Genomic DNA, 13,154 nt, shown 5'->3' on the forward strand with positions numbered 1-13,154 from the left:
ACAACCCACCTGGGCGCACCTGGGGGCCCAGGCGTGCCCTGGTGGGTTGTTCCCCCCTCGGGGCACCCCCCAGGTGCTTCTCTGGCCCATTGGGTGTCTTCTGGTCCATCAAAAATCCACAAAAAGCTTCGTTGCGTTTGGACTCTGTTTGGTATTGATTTCTTGCGATGTAAAAACATGCAAAAAACAACAACTAGCACTTGGCACTATGTCAATGGGTTAGTATAAAAAATGATATAAAATGAATATAAAATGATTATAAAACATCCAAGAATGATAGTATAACAACATGGAACAATAAAAAATTATATATACATTGGAGGCGTATCAATTAACTTAAGCCATCGGCTTTCCCTCATGTTTATTTTCTTCTAAGTGAAGATGTACTTTAGGCTCTTATGGTCCGTGTAGATTTCACAACAATGACCAATTAGGAAGTGTCACCATGTCTTAAGGGCATGTACTATGGCTGCTAGTTCCATATCATGAGTAGGGTAGTTCTGCATATAAGGTCACATCTACCTTGCCAAGGAAGTCATGGCCCTTCCTTCCTGCATCAATACCAAACCTAGTCCTTGCTTAGATGCATCGCGATAGACTATGAACTCCTTGTGAATATCCGGGGTGGCTAACACTGGGGTGATGATTAACCTCTCTTCAACTCTGGGAAACTTTTCTTCACTCTTGGATGTGCAATCAAACTTTTCATCCTTCTACAGAAGTTAGATCATCAGCTTTGCGATGCTAGAGAATCCTTCGATGAACTTGTGATAATATCTAGAGAGTTCGAGAAGCTTCTGACTTCAGTGACGTTGGTTGGTGATTCCCATCTCGTTATGGCTTCTATCTTCTTGGGATCGACTGCTAATAGTTAGGGCATGTCCCAAAAATGCAACTTCCTTTAGACAAAATTCATACTTGTTGAACTTGGTTTAAAGGTGACGCGCTCGAAGTTTTCCCAAAACCATCATCAGATGATGCTCAGGCTCTTCTTCTGTCTTGGAGTAGATAAGTATATCATTGATGAAGATCATAACAAACTTATCTAGAGATTCCATGAAAACCTTGTTCATTAGATACATGAAGTAGGTTGGGTGTCGGTGTCAAAACCAGCGGATCTCGGGTAGGGGGTCCCGAATTGTGCGTCTAAGGTCGATGGTAACAGGAGACGGGGGACACAATGTTTTACCCAGGTTTGGGCCCTCTCTATGGAGGTAATACCCTACGTCCTGCTTGATTGATCTTGATGAATATGAGTATTACAAGAGTTGATCTACCACGAGATCGTATTGGCTAAACCCTAAAGGCAGCTTGTATGGCTATGATAATGTATATCCTCCTCTCCAGACTAAGTCCTCCGGTTTATATAGACACCGAGAGGATCTAGGGTTACACAGGGTCGGTTACAAAGAAAGGAATCTACATATTTGATCGCCAAGCTTGCCTTCCACGCCAAGGTGAGTCCTATCCGAACACAGGTGCAGTCTTCAGTCTTCGTATATCCACATCCCATCAGTCCGGCCCATGGCTAACAGGCCGGACGCCCGAGGACCCCTTAGTCCAGGACTCCCTCAGTAGCCCCTAAACCTGGCTTCAATGACAAGGTATCCGACGCATAGATCTGTCTTCGGCATTGCAAGGCGGGTTCCTCCTTCCGAACTCCAAGAGAGTCTTCGGACGTATTGAATGTGTTCGGATGTGTAACACACGCACCACACACAACCGCAGAGGGAATATAATATTCCACGAGTCCCATCTGCTGACAACTTTCTTACAACATGACATCACATCTGCCCGGTCACTATATCAAACTGATTTGTCTGCCGTCCCGCGCTTCGATATGTGGTTTCCATTGGCACGTCTTGTCAAAGCAGAGATTCTGTCCCCTTATTGCGGGATCCTCATCAATACGGGCGTGGGTAACCCAACCATGCCATTTACACAGCCCTTGGGAGTAGGCGAATTTCAAGGTGAGTGGGGAGGCCTTCAATATTCACTGCCTTTATAAGGAGATAATAATTCCCCCTTCTTCTCCCAGGCCTTCTCTCTTCCTCTGCCTTCCAACTCTTGAGCTCCAGCTCCCAAGTTCTCATCTGTGTCCCACTCGAGCAAACACTCAACCATGTCCGGATCCGGCAGTCAAGGCAAGTGGATGACCTCCTCCGTCAAGGAGTAGGATATTGCTGAGCTTCGGGCGGCTGGGTACTTGGCGAAGGGAATCGCCCACCGCCTTCTAGCCCAGGGTCAAATCGTCCCCACACCGAAGCCCGACGAGAGGGTAGTATTCCTCCCTCATTTCCTCCACGGGCTAGGGTTTCCACTCAACCCTTTTGTCCGCGGGCTGATGTTCTACTACGGGATAGACATCCACGATCTATCCCCGAACTCCTTCCTCAATATCTCGGCGTTCATCATCATGTGTGAAGCCTTCCTCCGCATCCAAACCCACTTCGGGCTGTGGCTCAAAATATTCAATGTGAAGCCGAAGGTGGTGGATGGCCAGCACGCGGAGTGCGGAGGCGCCATGGTGAGCAAGCTGGCCAATGTCTCCTAGCCAAAAGGCACTTTCATGGAGTCTGTCAAGGAATGACAGAAATAATGGTTCTATATCACAGAGCCCCGTGATGCCACCTGGACCACAATTGCCGAATTCAACTCCGGAGCTCCCATGCGACTCACCTACTGGGTTGAGAAGAGCCCGAACTGGTGCTCGTCAGACGAGCTGATAGCGCTGCAAACACGCATTCAAAGCACGGTGGAAAAAGATGTCAAACTTGTCGATGTAATTCAGGTGATGCTAGTTTGCTGAATTCTCTCCTACCAAAGCCGAAGTCACTATATGTGGGAGTTTAATCCGAAGAAGCACCAAACCATGGAGAGGCTCTTCGAAACAACCCACGAAGATGCCTAGAAGTTGCTCTTCAAGGGCAACGAGACACCGTCGGCCACAACCTCGGACCGCGGGTACATCATCAGTCGCCCCGCCAGCAAGGTAAATCTTTACCACATACTTTACTTGCTTGTTTCAAGGATGATATCTAAGCCTTTATTATCATGGCTTCTTCAGTAATGGATGGAAAAGGCGAAGCAGGTCCAATGTCCGGCTCCGCTGCCTAAAGAACCAGTCATCCCGCGTTTAGCGAAGATGCTCGTGTCGGTGCCCTAAAGGTGCCGGAGAAGAAGGCCACATGGAAGGCCAAGGGGGTCCAGAGTGGCCCCCGCCACAAGGGCACTCCTCTGCCACCGAAGACGACGACGATGAGGAGAAGGAGGAGAACAACCCTCCCCCTGATGAGGGGTGGAAGAAAAGGGCGGCTTCCACGAATCTGGAGGCGGAGACGTCCAAGAAAGGGAAGGGCTCTCTTGCGGATAACTCCGCATGGGACGTCGACAGCAGTCCAAAGAGACGCCCCCGCACTAAGCCTCGGGCTGCATCGTAAGTGCTAGAACTCATACATGCCCATAAATCTGGCCTCTCCTATTTGTTGTATTGATGCGATTGGTTGTACTTATTGCAGTCCGGCCCACAACAGCTCCCAGCGATCCTCTTCGGGAGGTTCGTTGGATTCCAAGGCGATGGCCAGCGAGTCGCCGCCGGCCGCTCATTCTCCCAAGGCCAAGGACGACGCAGAGGTGCTGTCCCGAAGGACCTTCCTAGGCCGGGGAGAGGCTCAGGAGGTGCCAGAAGGCAATGCCTCCATCACGGGACACCAGGGGGAGCCAATCCTCACATGGACTGGTGGTGAGGAGGGTCGTGTTCAGTTCGGCCCTCAGCCAGACTCGATTCCGGAGACCGATGCGGCTCCGGAATCCGGCACGCAACTTCCTTCAAAAGAAGGGGGTATGCCTATTCCGGCGGTGACCCCTGCCCAACCAGGGGCACCAGATAATCTGCTGGAAGCATTGCGAGGCGCTTCCATTGTGGATGAGCATCGTGTCCTTATGGGCACGGTAATTGAAAGGGTTTAGTCTGCCAAGAGCGGACTAACCGAAGTCTGCAATAGTCTGTTAACAGGTTTTGAGGTAAGCGACGCAAAAAGGAGAAAATCCCAATATAGACAGTAGCCCATGAGACGTTGTCCGGTGTTCGGAAAGAAAAAGCCGGACAGAGGATCAATCTCCTATTGCAGGAAACTAACTAAATTTGTCTAAAATCAATATGCAGGCGTCGCTGTTGGCCGCAGCCTCGCATACTGCCGAAGTCTCCGGACTGAAGCGGAAACTGGCGGAGGCCGAGCAGGAGCTGGGCCAGTTGAAGAGGCAGCTCCAGGAAAAACAAGGTAAGTAAGAACCTGTTATGTATTCGAAAAAAGGTAAAATGATATGCATTGACCGAAATGCCATGATTTGTACAGAAGCGATTACCGAGGTCGAGGCCCTGGCCGAAGGCGAGGGGAAGGCTGTCAAGGAGCAGTCTGCCCGTAAGAAGCTCAAGGCCCGAGTCAACGAGGTCCAACAGGAGCTCGAGGACACGGTGAAGAAGTGTGAGACCTTGGAGCGCGATGCGTTGATTCAAGAAACCGAACTCGCCAAGGCTCATCAGAGTGCGGAGACAGCCTGGATTGAGGCCCAGGGCACCCTCCAGGAGATCCAGGAGGCCAGGAAGATCGCGGCGGGTAAGGTATTCAGTATGTAAAGCAAAAATGTGAAGAGAAAATATCTTTTACTAACCCAGATTCGGAGTTCTCCAGGGGCTTTTGCTGATCTGCCACGCAGTGTCACCGATGCCGCGGAGTTCTTCCGAGCCAAAGAAGGGAGCTCCACGGAGAAGCTGTTCTGGTCGTAACATCTCGCGCCAGAACATCCGGTGCCCTTCGGCGATCATCTAAAACATCTGGTCGAACTTCAAAGGGTGGCCGAACTGGCCATGAAAGATATGATAATACGGATGTGGCCAGCCGAAGCTATACCCAGCAGCTACTTCGGCCTCGTGAAGAAGCTGGTGGATGCCTATCCTCGGCTGGACATCATCAAGAGGTCTGTCTGCATCGAGGGCGCGCGTCTGGCCTTCTCCTATTGCACGGTCTGGTGGGTGAAGCTGGACGCTGTCAAGTTAGCGACCGAGGGGCCGCCGGAGGGCAAGGAGCACCGCACACCCGAGCGATACTTCGACGATGTCTTGGAGGGGTCCCGCATTATTGCGGATCATTGTGCGAAAGACACTATCTTTGAATGAATGTATTCGAGTTCCCTCTACCTTGTATGATAAAACAAAGTGATTTTGCAATATAATGCTTGTTATGTTTTTAAATTTTACTTCCTGTGCGGCCGTGTTGTATGAAATCTGAGGGTTAACCAGTCGTCGGCTTCTGGCCCCATGTAGGTAGTACGAGGGTGTTCGGGATGGAATCTAAACAATTTTGATCCAATTACATGGTCCTTGAAGGAGTTGTTTAGCGCAACGAACCACGCAACCAGACTATGCGGCTGTAACGCCCTCACTTAGCCATAGGAGTTCGACAATAAAAACATAGGTGCAACCCCTAGTATCCGAAATAGAGTGCTATAAGCGTCTGCTCGGGAAGTACCAATCCTTTGCGTAATGCGGAAGAAATCTCCAATGATTTGCAACCTCCGAACAGCTGACCGGCTCTCGCCGCATCATGACAGTCAATTTTCGGCTTTCTCTACTGAGGTGCTCCTTTGGATAAACCAAGGCACAATCGCAGTAGTTCTCCCTTTACTACCTTAGACGATATAGCGGAACGTAAGGTAGCAAGCACAGGGGCCGGGCAACCCAACTATTGACCAAAGACATGATTCAGAGCCAATGCATATAATGCTAAATTCAGGGTGCCGAACTATGCTATGAAAAGTGTTCGGACTTTTGTTGCCGTAGTGCAGGGTGCTATGAAGCCCCTGGCAAACATCAAACGTACCAAAGTGTACGGGTGCTACCTGATAGGGTTACCCATAGAAGGTAAAGAAAGAAAAGAGAAAAAAAGGAGAAGAAGGGAAAATAGACAAGGTGCAAAGATAATAAGCGAGGGACCTAAGGCTCCAACCGCAAACTGTTTTCATTATAATTTAATTAGTATGTCAAGGCGCATTGATACAAGTAGTGCGATGAGCGGCATGCTATTTGACATGCCAAAAACCAAGGGAAAGCCGCATGTGGGTCCTGAAAAATAGGTAGAGTGGTTGTTAGCGAAACCACCTTGAAAATTCCTCATACATCTGCGTTTCTCGCCGTCTTGGTATGTTTATCCTTCGAGAGGACCAAGGACCAGGCGACCAGATGGGGCCTGTGGGATTGAGACCTGAAAAGGAAACAAGTAAAAGTGAAAGTATGTGTGTATCTGGTGTCAGTTGAGCCGTACTGTGGATCGGAAGCTAGCTATGCCTCCGTCGATGCCCATGGAATTTTAAGTGTGTATTTATGTACGCATGGCACGAATGCCGCCATTTGATCGGGACTGAGACGCATGTCGGATTGCTAGTCGAGCTCCTGACGAGCCAAGCCGTCCTGTTGCAGAGTAGTTCGGACCCTCTTAACGGTGTCCGTGGGCTCGGCAGCCGAATTAAGGTTCTACTTGAGAAGGCCGCTCTGTACTTCTGCTGCTAAGGCAGCTGTGTGCTCTTCTATACGGAGGGAGCGTTCCGTATTTCCATTGACCGTTATGACGCCGCGTGGACTGGGCATCTTGAGCTTGAGATAAGCATAGTGTGGTACTGCGTTGAATCAAGCAAATGCAGTTCGTCCGAGCAGTGCATGATAGCCGCTGCGGAAGGGGACGATATCGAAGATTAACTCCTCGCTTCGAAAGTTGTCCGGAGATCCGAAGACAACCTCTAGCGTGATTGAGCCCGTACAGCTGGCTTCTACACCTGGTATGACTCCTTTGAAGGTAGTCCTGGTAGGCTTGATCCGTGATGGGTTAATGCCCATTTTTCATGTTGTATCCTGATAGAGCAGATTGAGGCTGCTACCTCCGTCCATAAGGACGCGAGTCAGGTGGAACCCATCAACTATTGGGTCCAGGACTAGTGCGGCCAAACCACCGTGACGGATACTGGTCGAATGCTCCCGGCGATCAAAAGTGATCGGGCATGACGACCGTCGATTAAATTTTGGGGCAACTGGCTCTATCACGTAGACGTCCCTAAGCGCGCACTTGTGCTCCTTCTTGGGGATGTGGGTAGCGTATATCATGTTCACCATTTTGACCTGAGAGGGAAACTTCTTCTGTCCCCCTGTGTTCAGTTGCCGGGGCTCCTCGTCATCGTCCTCGCTTTGCGATCCCTTCTCCCTGTTCTCGGTGTGTTAATTTGCCGCCCTGTTTAAAAACTCAGCAATCTCTATTTGTATGATTGGGTGGTTTGTCTGGGGTGCCATGAATCTAGCACGGACGATCAAGTATGCTGTCCAAGCTGGATGGGCCTGAATTGTTCTTTTGGAACGGCTTCTTCCGCTGACCGGACTTAGAGCCACTGAATCCGGCATTGAACACCGTATCCTCGGTGTTGTCATTGTTGTTTCGATGCTTGTATCTGTTGCATCGAGACTTGTCTTTGTTATTTTTAACTTCTGGGGTGCCGGCGTCGCTTGCATTGTTTTTGCTACGGGCCAGCCAACTGTCCTCGCCCACACAAAAGCGGGTCATGAGTGCCGTGAGGGCCGCCATTGATTTTAGCTTTTCTTGGCTGAGGTGGCGAGCAAGCCATTCGTCACAGATGCTATGTTTGAAGGCCGCTAGGGCTTTGGCATCCGGAGAGTCGACGAACTGGTTCTTTTTGGTTAGGAACCTAGTCCAAAATTTCCTGGCTGACTCTCCAGGTTGTTGAACTATGTGGCTTAAGTCATCGGCGTCTGGTGGATGGACATATGTACCCTGGAAGTTGTCAAGGAAGGCTTCTTCCAAGTCCTCCTAGCTGCCGATAGAACTTTCAGGCAGGCTGTGTAACCAGTGCCGAGCTGGTCCTTTAAGCTTCAGGGGAGGTATTTAATGGCATGAAGGTCGTCGCCGCGGGCCATATGTATATGGAGAATGAAGTCCTCAATCCACACCGCAGGGTCCGTGGTTCCATCCTATGATTCTATATTCACGGGTTTGAACCCTTCTGGGAATTCATGATCCATGACTTCATCGGTGAAGCAATGAGGGTGTGCGGCGCCTCTATATTGGGTCGTATTGCGACGTAGCTCTGATGGAGTCTGTCTGCAGCTTTCAGCCCGCGCATGACAAGGTTTGCCACGTCCGAAGATGTGGCCATTGTCGCGTGTCGAAGCACGTCCGCGCGATCCGTAGATCGATCTGGTATGTCCCGCTTTATTGTTCAGGTCCGGCCGCAGGTCATATGTATGGCCGTGGGCTGATTTACCTCTACCTTTGCGATGAGGTGGGGCGGGCTGGTGTTCAGCTTGAGTTGCCATTTTGTCCCGACCATGTGGTGGTCGGTCAGTAGCATTGTACGATGGTGGTATGTATTCCGGCGCCTCCTCGTCGAACTGAGGTAGCAATTTGCGCTTTGGGTAGCTTTTGGTTGGGCGCTTGAGACCGTATTCTTCGGCTGCTAGGACATCGGTCCATTTATCATTGAGCATATCTTGGTCAGCTTGAAGCTGGTGCTGCTTCCTTTTCAGGCTCCTTGCGGTGGCTATTAGCTGGCGCTTGAAGCACTCCTGCTCGAGAGGTTCCTAAGGCACGGTGAAATCGTCAGTGCCGAGGTTCACCTCATCCTCGGAGAGCGAAAGATAATTATCGTCCTCCGAGTCTTCGTGTGTGGCCTGTTTACCAGGGCTAACCTGCCCATCTTCTCGTTCATCCTGTTCCGTAGCTGCGTCAACAGGGTCTTCGTTGTCTTCGGCACCTTCCGGAGTGTTATCTTCTCCCGTGCCGGTATTGCTGTCTTTACTACGGCGTGATTTAGAGCGGCACCGCTGATGCCGGCGCTTTGATTGTATTTCGAAAGGTTTATCCTCAGCTGGGTCTTCCTTGTCATCGCCGCTTTTCTCCCCTGGTGCATCCACCACGTATACATCATATGAGGAAGTGGCCGTCCAGCACCCGGTGAACGGCGGGTTCGGGGCCTCCTCTTCTCCGGTATCGTCGTCCATACCATCGATGTCTTCGGAGTCATAATCAAGCGCGTCGGTTAAATCCTCGACCGTGGCTATGAAGTGGGTGGCGGGTGGGAAGCAAAATTCTCCATCGTCAGCCCCTAGTTCGAACCGGATATAGTTTGACTGTGAGTCCTCCGCCAAGGACGGGCTTTTTAATGAGTTTAACATGTCTCCTAAAGGGGAGTGCTGGAAGATGTTTGCGGCGCTGAATTCGAAGATCGATAAACGATCAAGTTCGGCGTCTGCGAGCTCACATGGTTCGGAGCTTATGACCGGCGGCGAGTCCGAAGTTCCGGTGGCACCGGTATCGTGTGAGGTCAAGTCTATGTGCGGCTCCAACGCCGGGGAATCTGTGGCCTCCATGGCAAGGTCGAGCTTCCTGTCCTTGGATGGCGCAATCCGCTCCAGATCTAAGACCAAAGCGGTTACAGGAGTTGTCTCCTGGATGCAGTCCAATGCCGGATATAGGTCACGTCCCTCGGGGTGACCTGGAGTGGTAGCCGCGGTCTCGAATCCGGCAAAGACCAAGTCTCCACGGATGTCCGCAACGTAGTTCAAGCTCCCAAATCTGACCTGATGGCCAGTGACGTAGTTTTCGATCAGCTCCAGATGGCCAAGCGAGTTGGCCCGCAGAGCGAAGCCGCCGAACACGAAGATCTGTCCGGGGAGGAAAACTCCCCCTGGGCAGCATCGTTGTAGATGATTGAAGGATCCATCGAGCCTCCTGACGACAGCACAGTGGAACTCTCAATGAAAGCACCAATGTCGGTGTCAAAACCGGCGGATCTCGGGTAGGGGGTCCCGAACTGTCCGTCTAAGGTCGATGGTAACAGGAGACAGGGGACACAATGTTTTACCCAGGTTCGGGCCCTCTCTATGGAGGTAATACCCTACGTCATGCTTGATTGATCTTGATGAATATGAGTATTACAAGAGTTGATCTACCACGAGATCGTATTGGCTAAACCCTAAAGGCCTAGCTCGTATGGCTATGATAATGTATATCCTCCTCTCCGGACTAAGTCCTCCGGTTTATATAGACACCGAGAGGATCTAGGGTTACACAGGGTCGGTTACAAAGAAAGGAATCTACATATTTGATCGCCAAGCTTGCCTTCCACTCCAAGGTGAGTCCTATCCGGACACAGGTGCAATCTTCAGTCTTCGTATCTTCAGAGCCCATCAGTCCGGCCCATGGCTAACAGACTGGACGCCCGAGGACCCCTTAGTCCAGGACTCCCTCATTGGGGGCATTGGTAAATCCAAATGACATGACCGTATAGTCATACATGAAGTAGGCCGAGGTCTGGGAGGATCCTGGCCAATGTCGCGTCTGACTTTGTGAACGTCACCCGGCACGCCGCATTGCGCCGATCTCTCCATGCTGCCTCTATGGTAATCTTCTCCTCCGCCGAAACGATGCTCTACAATGAGGATTCGCCGCTACCACCCCACCGAGGCAGTGGAGGAGGCGCCCACACACCTTCGAGATTGTGGGGGGGACACCTCCTCCTTGACGGCCTTGTCGTGCCACACCTGGCGCTGCGGCGACGCTGGCTCATCCTTCACGCAATATCCAATTTGGAAGCCACGGTTATGCGAGGGGCACCGGCTTCGCCTGACGCGATAGCGACGCCGATTCTGTCTTGACGCGGTGGCGAGGTGGAGACGCCGAATCCTCCTTGACGCGGCTCGTGGTGGTGAAGGCGGCGCCGGATTGTGGTACTAGAGCGATCACTTGATCATGAACTCCATCTACGGAGGCACGTCTGATGCTGCTCCTCGTCGCCGGACAAGATGACGAACCCCCTCCTTCTCGGAGGAGCCGACCCTTAATCGTGGAGGTCGATGGCCCTGAGAGCGATGGCTATGACACCAAGGTCCGGAGCCACCACCTGCCGGCGCGAAGAACTACGACTTCGGCATCGTCAACATCTATGAGCGAAGACCGAGAGGAGTAGCCATAATGTGAGCGGAGAGGAGAGGTGGTGTGGTGTAGACGGCATTGGAACCGTGCTTAAATAGACGCGACCGGACAAACGGACGGGAAGCTGGCTTCAATATGGCACACCAGCTGGAGTAGGCTTCTCGATTGCCCCGTCGACATTAAAGCGGCCTCGCCCGCCCGTCCGGTCTTCTCGCTCTGACCGACATCAATGTTGTGTAGGAATCACGTTCGCACTGGAACAGGCTGACCGGCATGAATGCACGACGATCACTTCGCGCGGAGAGGGTTTTAGGGTGGGACCTGGTGGTCAGGCGTGTACGTGTCGGTGGTCCCAACGCCATCAAAGCTCCGCCTAATTTGTGTCTTGCTTGCAGAATTTCGAAAAACCAAACACGTCCATAGACCGATGTGGTATCCTGTCGGATGACTTGCAGCGTCCGGACATGTTGGTCCGAACGATTCGCGGACATTTTGAGGGTACATGTTATAGAAGGGAGGCCGTTGAAAGATCGCACGGGTAGACACGTCAGGGAAGGTCCCCGTATAGATTTTCCCAAAAAATCAAACGCTTCCTCTACATGTTCAATACCGCAGCACACACACTCCTCACTCTTTATAAGCACCAACCCCCTCCCTTGAAAGAAAAGATCTCGCACTCGAAGTAGAGAGGAGCTAGGAGAGAGTTTGATTAGCTAGCGAGAAGATAGGCATCCCCTTCATGGCTGGCCTGAGCGTTCTCCTAGAGACCCACGAGAGCAACTCCATCAAGGCCAAGATCATCAGCAAGGCCACTCTCCATAGCCCCAAGATCTCCTCGTCCCCTTGGTCGCCGGCAGCGAGGCCCACCGCAAGCACGGGTTCCTTCTTGCAGCGCTGCTTGCTGTGCCACAAGGATCTAGCCGAGAACAATGACATCTACATGTACAGGTTAGCTAGCTAGATTGCGCGTGCAGCTGCATCAAGAAGCTACCTCCTATATAATCGATGCACAACCGATCTAGCTAGTTTGTTCGTTCATGTCTGATGTAGATCCATGGTACTACTGCAGAGGTGACAAGGCGTTCTGCAGCGTGGAGTGCCGGTGCAGGCAGATCTTCATGGACGAGGACGCCGGCAGCAGCTTCTGCGCCAAGGGCGCCTCCACCGCCGCCGTGCGGTCCGGCCGCCGCGCCAGTGCCACCGGCGGCGGCGTGAGCTTCGCGTTCTGATATGCTGCCTCCAACACCAAGCAACCGGATGCACTTAGTGCTAGCACGTAACGTACGTGTGCAAAAGCAAGAAGAAAAGAAAAGAGAGCGGTTTAAAGAATGGAGTTAAGTACTACCACCGTTATGTGACAGCTCGTCGGCAGGGGCCCACAGGCGACGGGGAGCGTACGTGTCTCATGGCCGTACCTAACGGATAAGATGGCCGGACAGCTGGCCCCACCTGACGCGGATCAGGATCCAGTAAACTGACGACACTTTTTTTATTCTTTTATTATCATATCACGTCTCTCCTCTCTTCGGTGGGGATTAGCTTCTGCGCGAAGATCAACTAGAACTTACTGTTAATCATGGTGAGAGGATGAGCTGACTGAGGCAGCTTGCAATCTTTTTGTTGGTAGCTTACCACGTCAGCCGCTTGGTGGCTGACTGAGGCGGCTGTGGATGTGGTTGTGTGATACGTACAAGGATGGAGTGATTGGGATAGAGAGTTTGACATGCCTTGGATAAGAATTTTGCGTTAATTGGTGTATTCTATTTCTGGGTGTAACAGTGCTAGCCGGCATTAATTGGTGTATGTGGTTTGAAGCTTTGGATAAGAATTTTGCGTTAATAATGGCAACTCCCTCTTTTTCATGCTTTCTATAGTTTGTTGGACCGTAAGCTTTTCTAATTGGAAAGTTTTCCATTGAGCCTTCCCTCTTTCTATTGGGCAACAAAAATAGTATGTCTATTACTCCCTTCGTTCCTAAATATAAGTTTTTTAGAGATTTCAATATGGACTACATACGGAGTAAAATGAGTGAATCTACATTTTAAACTATGTCTATATGCATCCGTATCTAGTCCATATTGAAATATCTAAAAAGACTTATATTTAGAAACGAAGAAAGTAGAAGATAAATGTTATGTGAAAGAGAAACAACAAGTTCGAAAC

General features: G+C 51.1%; 1 protein-coding gene across 1 annotated transcript; it reads left to right on the forward strand.

Moving 5' to 3' along the window:
• The first annotated feature begins 11,636 nt into the window (after positions 1-11,636).
• Positions 11,637-12,836, forward strand: LOC119316957 (FCS-Like Zinc finger 3-like). Its single transcript, XM_037591349.1, has 2 exons — positions 11,637-11,939; positions 12,061-12,836. Exons 1-2 carry the CDS (start codon positions 11,731-11,733, stop codon positions 12,218-12,220), a joined length of 369 nt encoding a protein of 122 aa, XP_037447246.1. The 5' UTR covers positions 11,637-11,730; the 3' UTR covers positions 12,221-12,836.
• Positions 12,837-13,154: the final 318 nt, after the last annotated feature.

Source organism: Triticum dicoccoides, chromosome 6A, assembly GCF_002162155.2.
Source record: "Triticum dicoccoides isolate Atlit2015 ecotype Zavitan chromosome 6A, WEW_v2.0, whole genome shotgun sequence".
In the NCBI taxonomy this organism is placed as follows: domain Eukaryota; kingdom Viridiplantae; phylum Streptophyta; class Magnoliopsida; order Poales; family Poaceae; genus Triticum; species Triticum dicoccoides.

What these genes read in the sequence shown, in the direction of transcription:
- LOC119316957 (XM_037591349.1), top strand. Translation starts at nt 11,731, where the DNA reads ATGGCTGGCCTGAGCGTTCTCCTAGAGACCCACGAGAGCAACTCCATC. An exon ending in AATGACATCTACATGTACAG is followed by an intron (nt 11,940 to 12,060) that starts GTTAGCTAGCTA and finishes GTACTACTGCAG; the next exon opens with AGGTGACAAGGCGTTCTGCA.